At 33.6% G+C, this 15,471-nt stretch overlaps 1 protein-coding gene across 1 annotated transcript; it reads right to left on the bottom strand.

Annotated features, from left to right (window-relative positions):
* Nucleotides 1–13,691: 13,691 nt before the first annotated feature.
* Nucleotides 13,692–15,161, bottom strand: LOC127082060 (uncharacterized). The gene has a single exon (XM_051022281.1). It carries the CDS (start codon nucleotides 15,159–15,161, stop codon nucleotides 13,692–13,694), a length of 1,470 nt encoding a protein of 489 aa, XP_050878238.1.
* Nucleotides 15,162–15,471: the final 310 nt, after the last annotated feature.

The following is a 15,471-nucleotide window of genomic DNA, read 5'->3' as shown; positions in this document are numbered from 1 at the left end:
TGTGAGTGCATCGGCCTATTAGATATGTTTTGATTGATATCAAAACTAGAACACTTAGTATTTGTGTGCATTGGATCTTGTTGTATATGTATATATATGTGCATTATCATGATAGGACACTTAAAATCAAGTTTGATAAGTCATTACATGTCAAAATTATGATTTTTCAGGAAAAACAAGTCTATCGATTGATACATCAAGTCTATGGGTCGATACATAGTGAAGGAATTTATTTTTTATGAAAAACAAGCATATGGGTCGATACATCAAGCATGTGGATCGATACATATATCATGAGTTTTAAAAATAAAGATTTTGCCTTAAATGTATCGATAAATATGAGTGTGTGGGTCGAAAAACAACGTGAATGAGTCGACTCGTCCGTGTTTAAAGTCGACTCCAACTGAAGGTTTTGGCAAGTCATTGGCTCTGCCTTAATTGTATAAACTCCTGGAGTTTATGTATCGACTCCCAGGATGATGTATTGACTCATACTTGTTTGGACTCAATACATTATGTTCTATTTTACTAAACTTGTAATTTTTACTAAAAATTTGTTGGGTTTGCTATTTTCTAATGCCCATACATATAAATATGCATTCATGCATCATTTCTCAATATTGTAACCAAGAACATACAAAGAATTTTCTCATCATCTTCAATATTTCTCTTCATACATTCAACAATTACACATAATCATTTTTGTTAAGTGTCATACATATTATATTGATATAGTCTAATTTATGATTATTGTAATCAAATTGGGTTGAGTATTATTTGGGGGGTTTCATTGATAAAACCGGTTAGGGTTTTTCCTCCAAGATCAAGGATTGATTTGGGGGTTTTTGTACAAGACTTTGCAACGAGGATTCAACCGAATAAAAGCTTTGAAGAACGGGGTTCTGTCAAAAAAGTAGTGGTAACCGGAGGATCGACTTGGAAGTCTTGAGTCACTTGATCTTGATTAAGATCAAATGGATAAAAGAAGTTAGGATTAACATCAAACATAGAGTTTGAGTGTTTAGATTGCTACTTGTTTCTCTTGCATACAACTCTTGCAAAGGTTAATTACATATCTCAATTCGATTTGGAATTGGGGGCAAATGTACCCATAGTGAGGACAATTAGGGAATTGCCTAAACAAATATTGATGTTTTCTCTCTCTCTCTCTCTCTCTCTCTCTCTCACACACACACACACACACACACACACACACACACATACATTATACATACACACACACTCTTTACATTTTGATAATTCACTAAGTGTGCAATTTCATGAACTGATAATTTTGTTTGTGTTGAAGTAATTCAAATTGTTTTGTAAATACAATTTCAATCTAAACAATTGAAATTGGTTTTTCATAACTTGAACACAAAGGAAAATCAGCTTGGTGTTTATTATACACCAAGTATTTGACAAATTATTTGTGTCAATTTTTGTTTCTTAATTCAATAAAAATTGATTACAAAGTGTGACATTGTTCAAAGGATTATTTTTGTAAAACATATTGATTTACTTTCTCATCATTGGTATATGTTTCATTACGGTTTACACGCATATCTTATTCTTCCGTTAACGGTTTGGGATAGACGAGTGTCGATCCAACATTTTTTTGCTTGCCATATTAATATTTTCAAAACAGAATTTTAATTAGAAAAAATTGTATTTGTGATTTATTCACCCCCCCCCCCCTAGATCCTTGCTCTCGTCTAATAAGTGGTACCACGAGCGCTAGTTTATCTTGTGCTTCAAAATTGCTTATTAGATTATGGCTTCCGAACATAAAGGGGCATATAATAATGTGCTTGTTTTTAATGATGAAAAATATGGTTACCGGAAGGATTGTATACGTATCCATATCAAATCTATTGATAGAAATGTATGGAATACCATCCAAAATGGTCAATTTAAAATTACTATGATCAATGTGGATGGTGTTGTTGTACTTAAACCGGAAGCACAATGGAATGTGGATAATGAGAAAAAATGGTCTTGTGATTGGAAAGCAAGGAATATTATAATCTCTACTTTAGGAGTTGATCAATATTATCATGTTTCTCATTGTGAAACCGCTAAATCTTTGTGGGACTCACTACTAGTCGCCCATGAGGGTACAAATGAAGTCAAACAAGCTAGAATCAATACTTTGAACCAAGATTTTGAACTCTTTCATATGAAGCATGGTGAAACCATTGCGGATATGCAAAAGAGGTTCACTCATCTTATAAATCGCTTGAATGCACTTGGTAAGTCGGTTTTCAATGAAATTGCTACTAAAAAAATTGAGTTGTATTAATAGGGAATGGTAACCTAAGGTCACCGCCATCAAAGAAGTTAATAACCTATTGACATTAGACATTACTACTTTATTTGGTAAGCTTGAAGAACATTAGCAAGAGCTTATTTGTTTATAGAAGTATGAGAAGAAGATAAAGAAAGAAAATAACAAGGAAACGGAGGTAGACAAGGAGTTAATTGCTCTTGGCCCATTATCATAAGAAGAAAAATGTAAGTCATTCTAAATATGAACTTATTGATGAAATGTCTTATTATGAATTACAAATTGCTTTTGAAAATCTATATGGTGAAGCTGTAGATGCTTTTAAAAGGTTGGCTTCAAATAAAAGAATATTTTCATACTTATAAGCCAAATTTCTAGAAATTGAAAATAAATGGAAGCTCTTAAGCAAACCATGTTAGAGGCTTAAAAAGTTAATGTGGAGGAAGAGGAACCTTCTTGGTTTGATTGTGAAACTTGTCACATTTGGCACAAAAAAAAGGCTACTACTCTAAAAGTCTAATTGAACAAGGCTTTAGAACCAAAAGTTACCTTCAACATTAATCCTACAAAATTTAAAAGATATTTAAATTTTTCATACAAGAAGTACAATTTTGTTGTAAGAGAATCTAATAGCAAAAGTCACTTTCATCATCACTTGACTTGTCACTATTATTGTAAAAAAATGCCATATCATTTCTAAATATAAAATTAGGAGATATTTTATTCCTAAAGGTGTGTTTCAATGGTTGCCCAAATGCAACAATATTTACAATCACTCTTAAAGACCCAATGAAAATTGGGTACCTATCACTATTGTTTGATCTTGTAGGTTGAATGTCTTGACTCCACGGAAAGAATGTGGTTTCTTGATAGTGGTTGCTCAAGACATATGACGGGTGACATCTTCCTATTCATTGACTTCATGATAAAAAAGAAGGGTTTTGTGACCTACGGATATAACAATAAGGGTGCAATACTTGATAAAGGTAATGTAGGTAATCCCTCTTCGACTACTATATCTGGCATAATACTTGTTGAAAGTCTTAAACATAATCTGCTTAGCATTAGTCAACTATGCGACAAGGAATATAAAATAACTTGTACAAATAGTTGTTGCATAATTGAACACAATGAAAGGAAAGATTATTCGTTTAAAGGATTGAGGGTTAACAACATTTATATGCTTAAATTTAATGATGTTTCATTAACAAGTAGTAAGTGTTTGGTAATCATGAGTAATGACTCTTGGTTATGGTATATACACTTAGCACGTGTTAACTTTGATTTACTAAACAAAATGGTTTCAAAGGATCTAGTTATCGATCTACTGAAAATTAAATTTTCAAAAGACCACCTATGTGATGCATACCAAATGGGAAAGTAAACAATGATATCTTTTAAATCCAAAAATATTATTTCAACTTTTAGACCTCTTGAGCTTTTCCATGTGAATATTTTTGGTCCTTCTAGGACAAAAATCTTAGGTGGTAATAACTATGATTTTGTTATAATAGACAATTACTCTAGATTTTGTTGAACTATCTTTTTGCATAGTAAAAATGTGACTTTTTCAACTTTCACATCTTTTGCAAAGTTGTACCAAAACTAACTAAGTTCAAACATTGTTACTTTTCGAAGCAATCATGGAGATGAATCTGAAAACCACTCTTTGAAGATTATTGTGATAAATATGGCATTGAACATAATTTTTCCACTCCAAGAACTCCATAATAAAATGGTGTTGTAGAGCGTAAAAACATAAATTTAGAGGAGTTAGAATTAATTATGACCAATGAGAGCAGTCAACCAAAATATTTTTGGGTCGATGTTATTAATACGGCGTGTTATGTTTTAAATAGGATACTTATTCGTCCTATTTTGAAAAAAACACCTTATGAACTTTTTAAATGTAAAAATCCAAATTTATCATGTCTTCATGCCTTGGGATGCAAATCTTTTATCTTAAATAATGGTAAAGATAACCTTGGAAAGTTCGATGCAAAAGTTGACGAATGTATCATTCTTGGATACTTTCAATCAAGTAAAACCTATAAAGTGTATAATAAGAGATTACTTACTGGTGAGGATTTTGTGCATGTTACTTTTGATGAATCTTATTCGAGAAATGTTGGGAAAGGTATTTCTTTTCATCATGCATGTGTATCTTAAGAAGATATACTCAGAGACATCGAAAATGGAATTGATCAACCTGAAGCGGTGAAACCTGAGGAGGAGGAAAATGATGAGAGTCCAACTAAAGTGGATGATCATCCTTTGGCTTGGACGTCTTCCAAGGACCATCCAATCTATAATATTCTTGGAGACAACACCAAAGGTGTGACAACACACTCTAAGATAAGTAATTTATGTTATCATTTTGCATTTGTTTCACAAGTTGAACCTAAAAACGTAAAAGATGCCTTAATTGATGAGAGTTGGCTTATGTTCATGCAAGATGAGCTAAATCAATTTAAAAGAAATAATGTGTGGGACCTTGTCCCACCTCCGCGAGATCATTAAATTATTGGAACTAAGTGGATTTTTAGAAATAAACTAGATGAAAACAAAGTGATAACTAGGAACAAGGCCTGACTGGTGGCTCAAGGATATAATAAAGAGAATGGAATAAATTATAAGTAAACTTATGCTATGGTTGCCCGCCTTAAGGCTATATGCCTTTTACTAGCTTATGCATGCTCAAAAGATTTCAAATTATTTCAAATGGACGTGAAAAGTGTTTTCCTTAATGGTTATATAAATGAGAAAGTGTATGTTTCACAACCTCCTATTTTTGAAAATCATGAGTATCCTAATCATGTTTTTAAACTAAAATGAGCTTTGTATGGTCTCAAACAAGCCCATGGGGCTTGGTATGAGTGACTTAGTAAGTTCTTACTTGATCAATAATAATCTAGAGGGAAGGTAGATACAACATTTTTCATTAAACATCAAGGAAAACACATTCTTCTAGTTCAAATTTATGTTGATGACAACATATTTGGTTTTACTATCATGTAATTGGTCAAAGATTTTTCTAAGCTTATGCAGGGTGAATTTGAGATGAGTATAATGGGTGAGTTGAACTACTTTTTGAGACTTCAAATAAAGCAACTCAAATAAGGTACATTTGTGTGTCAAACTAAGTACTGCTAGTAGTTTCTTAAACACTTCGAAATGGTAGATGCAGAGTCAGTTGACACTCCAATGCCCATAAACAGGAACATGGATAGAGATGAAAATGGTAGGGATATTGACATAAAAATGTATAGAGGTACGATCAGATCACTCTTATATCTTATTGCATCTAGGCCTGATATTATATTTAGTGTATGTATGTGCGCTAGATATCATTCTGCTCCTAAGGAATCACATTTAAAAGTTGTAAAGTGCATCCTTAAATACCTTTGTGGTACATCTAAGTATGGGCTTTATTTTTCCAAAGGTAGCGATTTTAGTTTGGTTGGTTACTCCGATTCCGATTTTGCTGGTTGCAAATCGGATAGGAAAATTACTAATGGAACTTACCACATGTTTTCAAACTCCTTAGTTAGTTGGCATAACTAGAAGAAAGACTATGGTTCTTTGTCAACTTCCGAGGTGGAATACGTTGCATATGGTAGTTGTTGTGTTCAAATTTTATGGCTTAAACAACAACTACTTGACTTCGATATTAAACTTTAATGTATTTCAATAATGTGCGATAGTACTAGTGCGATTAACCTAACCAAAAATATAGTGATACATTCTCGTACTAAATATATTAAGACACATCACCATTTCCTACGAGACCATGTTGAAAAAGGCAATGTCGTTTTTTAACATGTTAATAGAAAAAATTAACTTGCCAATATTTTCACAAAATCTCTTGCAACTGGACCATTTTCAATATTCGTCGGGAATTAGGAATTCTCGATATCTCAAATATTTCCTAATATATTTTGATGCATGCACTCTTTATATTTGTTTTAACCTTCATTCAAAAGTTTTATTTCATATGAGTGCATCTTCCGTCTATCATCCTATGAGGTAATATCTTTCTCAATTATCTCTTTATTCTTTTTTATTATTATTATGGTGCTTATTTATGACCCTTGTATTAGATTACATGTTTATGTACCAACATTGTCTGATATATTTGATGTATGATAAATTCTAGGTTTGTTCACTTTCAAAAATTTCATTGATTACCCATGAGTTTTTCAATCTATATGCTTATAGTGACATCATGTTTGATTTCATCATCATATGTATTTCATGCTATTGTTTCTTCAAATTTGAAGTATTTTTGATGTTACTAGTGTTAGAGCATGATCTTTATATATACTTGCATGAAAAATGTCATTTTTGCATGAAATCTACTAAGTCAACAGTGTATGTCTTGACTAAATCCATTTTATGTCTACTAAATGTATTCATTTTGAAAGAAAAAAAATTGTCTCTGCTCAGTATGTATTGATACATAGAGGTATAAAGTCAATACATAGACAATTTGTATCGACTCCCAGATGGTATGAGTCGATACATAGCTTAAGTTTCTATATTTTTAAACTTTATGTTCAGTATGTATCGACTCCAATCACGGGTGAGTCGATAAATTCATGGTTTGTCATTTTTTTCTTTTCTCTGAAGTCGACTCCCAAGGTCCATGGTTCGATCCATGCGCTACCTTGTGTCTCTTTTCCTCTGTCAACACGTTTTGACTACTCTTAACTACACATTTATAATTTTTTTCAAACTTTTCCTCATTTCCAAGCCAACCTAGGTTAACTTTTTCCCTTTCCTAGAAAAACCCCTTAATTTCTCATCATTTCAAAATCTCCATAAAATCTCATCACTTCTCATTTCCAAAAATCACTTGTCTTCATCTATTCTCTTCTACTTTGTGTGATTAGTAACTAATTCTCATAGGTTGGGTTAGTTTGGTTATCCAATATCACTTCAAATTTATCCATTTTCATTCACACATCTTCTCAAACACTTTGTGTGCATACCTTCAAATTCGAAATTCATGGCTCCTAAAGTGAACAAAGGGAAGAATGTTGTGGGCACATCCTCGTCATCACTTGTCAGTGCTCTCTCACTTCTACCTCGCTCTTGTATTGCAGATTTTGAAAATCCTTCAGAAATATAATCGTTGTTTAGCAACATGTGTATGATCTTGCGGTTGTCGATAAGTTACACATTCTGAAGATTGTTGATCTTATGGAATATCAAGAATAATTTTTTAAAAGTCTCCACTTATTATAATGAAGACTTAATACGAGTCTTTTATGATGAGTTACAATCAAGGGAAGCATGCTTTTTTCGGTTTAAGATGGGAAATAATTCCTACCACTTTATGCAAGACCAATAAAGTGAAATGTTTGGAATTACTGTGCTATCTCATTAAGCAATTTTGTCTGATCATTCTTTTCATCGTGATTTTTATTTGAGAAGTTACCTAAATTCTTGTCTCAAAGCACCATGGCCAGAAGACAACTTGGATAAAATCTCAACGGGCTATTTGAAGAGAAATCTGCATATTCTTCGTTGGATTGTCACTCATGTGTTGCATCTAAGAAAATGAGGTCATTCTCGAATTGACACAGCTAAGATACATCTAATGTACACTCTTCAAAATAAAGTTAAGATTAATTAGCCAAACTACGTTGTGTCAAGAATGTTTATTGTTAAAGATTGTAATAGAGGGTACTTCTTATGTTACGTTTCAATGATTACAAAGATTCTGAAGCATATTCATATTAGTGTGGCAAATCTTTAAAAAATATCATCTGGTCAAGCTCAAGAATTTAACTCGAGCACAATGAGACACTTGGGGTACCATTGGGATAATGATCTCAAGGTTTACCACTATAAGATGAAGGGATCTGGTAAGGTCATCTATAATTATGATGATCCTACTGAATTCGGTACATTTAATGTTGATGGACAATAGGTGGAAGAACAAGTTCACCATGTGGATACATGCATGGTTAATACTCACCATGATGATGATCATGATTGGCAACATGATGCAGAGCAACATGAAGATCCACAGGGGTGGGGTCAGCGACAACAAAATTCCTGGACCCAACATGGCACGACTTATGGTAACTATTCTGGTATTGGCTCAAGTGGTGAAGAATCTTCTATTATTACCTTGCTGGAAAACATGTGTGTTGAGCAATGGGAACGCCACGAAAAGGAGTCATATAGGCGTGACACATTTGAAGTTGCTCAAGAGGAGCGCTTCGGATTAGTCCATGAACATATGAATGCTCAAGACACCAAATTTAACAATTAAGCCACATATTTCTACAGAGCAGTTTAATGAGATCTATCAAAATATGGCATTCAATCATGGTGCTACTAAAATTGCCATCAATAACATGATTCATTACCAAATGACAACCACCATCATTATCAATAATTTTATAGGGAGATGTGCGATTTCTTGGATTATGAGTATGGAAGCAAAGGTGTAGCTTGGTACCAGAATATGAGACCTGAAATTAGGGATCATAGAGGTCGTGGTCGTGGTCATTAGTTATGCTTCATTATGGACTAAGTTTCTTTTGCATGCATTTTTGTTTTCATGTTTTTATGTTTATTATTATGCCGTTATATTGTGACCTTCTTATGACAAATTTGTAATGAATTTCATCTCTTATATCTAACTTGGTTGTGTATTTATGTTTATGCATTATTTCAATTTGACGTAATTATATGCGAGTGCACTTTATAGTTGAAACTTTTATCTCTGCAATGCATATGAGTGATTTATATGTTATTGTGAATTTTCAATGATACTTCTCATGTCTTGTACATTTGTCTCTTTTTGATGTTGTCAAAGGGGGAGAAGTACAAGGTATTAAGATACACATATTCAGTGGGAACTATGATCAAGACACCAAATTCTTTGTAAGTCTTGCCATCATCAAAAAGGGGGAGTATGTGAGTGCGCTATCCTCTTAGATATGTTTTGAATGATGTCAAAACTAGAACACTTCGTATTTGTGTACATTGGATCTTGTTGTCTATGTGTAGATGTGCATTATCATAATAGGACACTTAAAATCAAGTTTGATAGGTCATTACATGTCAAAATTATTATTTTCATGAAAAACAAGTCTACGGTTCGATACATCAAGTCTATGGATCGATACATAGTGAAGGAATTGGTTTTTTCATGAAAAACAAGTATATGGGTTAATACATACTGAATGAGTTTTAAAAATAAAGATTATGCCTTAAATGTATCGATACATAGGAGTGTGTGGATCTATTAACAATGTGACTAAGTTGACTCATCCGTGTTTGGAGTCGACTCCAACTGAAGGTTTTGGTAAGCCATTGGCTCTACCTTAATTGTATCGACTTTTGGAGTCTATGCATCGACTCCCATGCTTATGTATTGACTCATACTTGTTTGGAGTCAATATATTCTATTATATTTTGCTAAACTTGTAACTTTTACTAAAAATTTGTTTTGTTTGTTATTTTTCTACACACGTATATACATATAAATATGCATTCATGTATCATTTCACAACATTGAAACCAAGAACATACAAAGAATTTTCCTCCAAATTTGGTTGAGCATTCTTTGGGGGTTTCATTGATAAAACTGGTTAGGGGTTTTTCCTCCAAGATCAATATTGATTTGGGGGTTTTTGTACAAGATTTATCAATGAGGATTTAGTCGAGACAAAGATTTGAAGAATGGGGTTCTGTCAAAGGAGTAACGATAACTGGAGGATCGACTTGGACGTCTTAGGTCACTTGATCTTGCTTAAGATCAAGGGGAGAGAAGAAGTTAGGAACAACATCAAACATATGTTTTGGGGGTTTGGATTGCTACCTTTTATCTTGTATAAAACTTTTGCAAAGGTAATTACATATCTCAATTCTATTTGGAATTGGGGGCAGACGTACCCATAGTGAAGACAATTCGGGAACTGCCTAAACAAATTTTGGCATTATCTCTCTCCCTCTCTCTCTCTCTCTCTCTCTCTCTCTCTCTCACACACACACACACACACACACACACATATTTTACATTTTGATAATTCACTAACTGTGCAATTTGATAAACTCATAATTCCACTTGTGTAAAAGTAATTCAAATTGTTTTGTAAAGATAGTTGTAATCTAAACAATTGCAATTGGTTTTTCATATCTTCAACATAAAGGAAAATCAAATTGGTGTTTATTGCACACCAAGTATTTGACAAATTTTTTGTGTTAATTTTTGTTTCGTAATTAATTGGAAATTGATTACAATGTGTGACATTGTTCAAATGATTATTTTTGTAAAACATATTGATTTACTTTCTCATCATTGGTATATGTTTTGTTACGGTTTACACGCATGCATATCTGATCCTTCTGGTAACGGTTCAGGATAGACGAGTGTCATACCCTAAATTTTTTCCCGCCTAAAGGCATTCATTTACATTTCAAGCATTTGTATTTATCAACTTGCATCCACTCATTGACATAAATTATTCCATTTTTTTTATTTCATTTTAATGACATTTATTTAATTTTTATTAGAATTTTTTTCTTCATTTACCATGCCATTCATATAATTGTTCTTTCCATGCATCCATTTGGCTTTGATTTGCATTTTTTAAATTCAATTAATTTGGATTTTATTTGGACCTATTTGGTTTTGATCTTTGTTGTTAGATTTTTTAACATAATTCTTTCATGGCTTGGAAATATAAGTAATTAGGTTGGTTTGAGATTTTGAACTAAGTGACAAAGGATAGAATTAAGTCAAGAATTAAAAAAAAGGGGATAATCTTAGTCATGATAATTTATTTGATTCTATTAATTGGATTTAAGAAAATATTTGGTCACATTTGATAAATAAATATCATTTCTTTATCTTAAAATTCAAAAAAAGTAGTCACATTTAATTTCATTTTGTCTTCTACATCACAAATAAATAAAAAGATTTCAAAAAAATATAAATATAAGTTTTTACATTATAATAAGGTACAAGTTTTTACAGTAATAAACTACATTAAAAAAAAGAGAGAATAAGTACAAAAAAAAGTTGATCTCTCAAGGCTTGAATTGACTAGGCCATGCTACCATCTTTACACCTTAACCATAGTACACTTGTGGAGCAGAATTTTGTCTTGTACCTGCAGTAAAACAGAGCATCAAGTTAACGAGTTTTTGCTTCAAATGCCCTTCTTTTGTAAATTTTTTCCCAATATGCCCCACTCTGAAAATTATTTCCCAATCTACCCCCTTTTCCAGTTGGGGCTCGTCACTTGAAGTGACGAGGGGATGAAGAATTTTTTTTGCTTTGTAGGCTCGTCACTTGAAGTGACGAGGTGATGAAGAATTTTGTGTTTTTTATTTTTTAATATTTTAAATAGTTTATTAAATACTAATAATAATTAATATAATTGATTTTTAATTATTAATTCTATATTTAATTAATATAATTGATTTAATTAAAATAATACTAATTTGTTTATAAAAAATATTTAAAATAAATAGTAAATAATTATAGTTTTTCATGATAATAAAAAATTGTGATATTATTATTTTTGAAATATTAATAATAAAAATGAATAATTTTTAGAATATTAATAATAGAAATAATTGATGTCTTATATATTAATAATAAAATTGTTATTTTTCCCTCCAAAATGTCAATCTTTTTTTGGGAATGATATCTTTCCCGCCAAAAAGTTTTTGTGTTTTTACTGTCTCGGCCAATGATTTGCCGAGTATTCAACTATTAATTTTTGTATAAATATCAGAACTTGTAGAAATGTAGCTCAGACCACCAAATCCTTTCTTTAGTTCATAATGTCTGTTTGTGGTCTTGTATTTTATGGACACGGTGAAAAAATGAGTGTTTGCCTTGATCCGCAATGGAATTTCAGAACACTGATTTCTTCCATCCACACTGGCTTCCGACAGTTGGGCGGGCGTCGTATGAAGGTGAGGAAAGTAGAGTATCGTTGTCCATACATAACGTTGACTGATGCAAGCCCCGATGGTACGTACATGTATTACCTGGATCATATAGAAAATGATGAAGATGTCCAGTGTATGTTTTCGGCACATAGTGGTGAAGTTAATAGAGGAGTTGAAGGTCCACTTGTGTTGGTTGTTGTTGTTGATTAGTTTTTTAATTACCAGTTGTGTTGGTTGTTGTTGTTGTTTAGTTAATGTGGTCTTACTTTGTAACCATAACCCTTTGATTAACAAATGTATTTCATAAATGTTTGTTCCCAAAAGACATTAGAAATACACAATGGTTTATATATATTACGTGCATAGTAGTTAATAAATAAATAAATAAACATAGTCATCTGAACGGATATTTAAAACAACAAGATAATCATCTGGAAGGTCGTTGGGATGGTCCTGCAACATTAGGACATTTCCTACGCATGTGTCCTATTTCACGACAAATTCCACACCTTCTCTTCTCCTTCTCAACGTCATCCATCTCGGTTCTAATCCTGGTGCTGTTTGGGCGCCCTTTCTTCCTCCTTCCCATAGAGTCGTCGTGGCAAAGAGTAAATCCTTCATATTGTGGCCAATTCTCGTCATGGGGAAGTCCTAGGAAACTCTCCTGATAGACCTTGAAGACGTTAAGAAATTTGAAGACGTTTGGAATGTGAATGGAATAGTCCTGGCGTATGCTCGAACATGTTGCGATTACATGGGAGCAAGGTAAGTGAAATGCCTGAAATTTCCCACAGTCACAGTGTTGTTTCCTCAGATCAACGCTGAACGTTCCGGTTGGTCGACCGTCGTTATGATTAATCTTCTCTTGGACCATGAAATAAAATCTCTCTCGGTCGAACTGCATGACGTTATGCGTGTTAGCTTTGATGACTTCCTCAGCCATCCCCTTGTTGCAGTTATTAGTGAAAACCTGCCCAGAGGCTAACATTTTTGTCCACTAATGGCCTCTTCTACCAAATAGTGATCATAAACGATAGTACGTAGATTTGATCAATGCAGTGATTGGAAGGTTCCAGGTTTCTTTCAACACCGCGTTCATTGCTTCTGCTAGGTTAGTTGTCATGTGACCCCAGCGTTGCCCTCCGTCAAATGCCCTTGCCCACTTCTCGCGAGGGATGTTGTCTATCCATGATAAAGCATCGTTGTTTGTTCTTCGGATTTCCCCCCGATAGTAGTTAAATGTTGCCTCTGTTAACGCATAACCCATGTTAACAACTATTTTCCGCAGATCCTTGTCTTTAATATCTCGCATGAAGTTTTGCGCGATATGTCTGATGCAATAGACGTGTGATGAAGGAGGAAACTGCCATCCATTTTCCGGGTTGTTGTATGCACTCTTTATTGATTCATGCCTGTCTGATATTAGGCATAGATTTGCTTGGGGGGTAACATGCATTCTCAAATTCTTAAGAAAGAAACTTCAGGCTTCCTTTGTCTCACTTTCAACCAATGCGAACGCTATCGGAAATATGTTCCCGTTCCCATCCTGTGCCACAGCCATCAGCAGAGTCCCTCTGTACTTGCCATACAACCAAGTTCCATCAACCTGCACAATTGGTTTACAATACGTGAAGCCACGTATACATGGTCTAAACGCCCAAAACAGACGATGAAATATCCTTTGGTCACCCAAGTATGAACCATCATTTGAAATCACAGGTAGGGTTTGTAATTCTATAATGGTACCTGGCAGATATGTTTTCATTACCAGTATCCACTGCGGAAGATCATTGTAAGATGTCTCCCAATTTCCATAGAGCGACTCAATCGCCTTACACTTTGCAATCCATGCCTTTTTGTATGATATGATATACCGGTATCTCTCAACAACATGAGCAATGATAACCTTCACCTTAAGAGAAGTGTCCCGATTTACAAGCTCCATTATGCTCTTGCTAATCATTTCTGAACTGAGTTTTGTATGGTCTTGTGACATGGAAGTGGTTGTGCACGTATGAGGCCCACTAGACTTACCAACTCTCCACCTTGAGTTGCCCTTGCGCAAAGAGACCCTGCATTTGAAATTGCATGTTGAATTTCTACATTTGATGACAAAACGTACACTGTCAGATTTAACCACAGAAAAATCTAGACTACGTTTTATATGCCATTGTTGCAACGCCAGAAGACACTCTTCCTTATCTTCATACTCTATGCCCTCCTCTATTTCGTCAAAGTTGTGAGTTGGTATGAAACTGCCGAAAACGGAGATTGGTTCGGCATCATCCAAACTTATATTTTGCATGTGCGCATGTGGGTTGTACAAACTAATTGGTTGCGCTCTTAGTGCAACAGCCGATGTGTCTAATATTTCCTCATTGCCATCGTCACCGCTAACACCAAAAAGATCTTCAAATCGAACCTCCTCAAGATCATCCTCACTATTCTCGCCCACCTCTTCATTTGGTATGAAAGGTTCATTATTTTGAGTCGGCTCTTCGTCAATGGCTTGACTCATTCCATAATCGTGTGACTGTACAAATTGCGTTGGATAACAGTGATTTTCGTTGTGAGACGGTTGTTCCTCAACATTGTCACTCGGTTGTTCTTCAAGATTATCGACTAGACGAACATATATCTCAATGTTGGGTAATTGAGATAATGTTACATGACATTGAAACATCGACCTGACATCTTCGTCGGTCTTAATCGGTGTCATTATGTGAAAGACGGTATTATCATCTCCCTTAAATAATGGTTGACGATAAATGATGTCTTCAACATAACGTTGCAACTTCTTTTCAATACGGTCTTTTAAATGATGATAGTCAGAGTTGATGTGGATTTTGAACATAGTTACATTCGTATTACAAAATGAGAATCCCTCACTTGAATCTGTGAAAAGTGATCCTTCGGAATGGATAGAAACAATTAAATTTCTTTGAGCCATGGATGTGTAAATTTAGTGTGAATATAAATGAGGATTTAATTTGGTGTGAATATAAATGAGAATATATATGAGGAATTGGTTTGGTGAATGCAAATGAGATAGTAGTAGATATACTTATAGGAAATATGAATTTGATTTTGTGTGAATGTAAATTGAGGATTTGATTTGGTGAATGTAAATGAGGTAGTAGTAGTATTTATAGGAAAAATCAATTTGATTTGGTAAGCATAATAAAACAAAATCCAAATCACATGCTATTTCTAAGTTAAATAGAGGAGAGAGAGAGAGGGAAACGCGTGCTGAAAATGGC

The sequence above is a fragment of the Lathyrus oleraceus genome, chromosome 5 (assembly GCF_024323335.1).
Source record: "Lathyrus oleraceus cultivar Zhongwan6 chromosome 5, CAAS_Psat_ZW6_1.0, whole genome shotgun sequence".
Lineage (NCBI taxonomy): Eukaryota > Viridiplantae > Streptophyta > Magnoliopsida > Fabales > Fabaceae > Lathyrus > Lathyrus oleraceus.
This window is presented reverse-complemented; position numbering and strand designations above follow the sequence as displayed.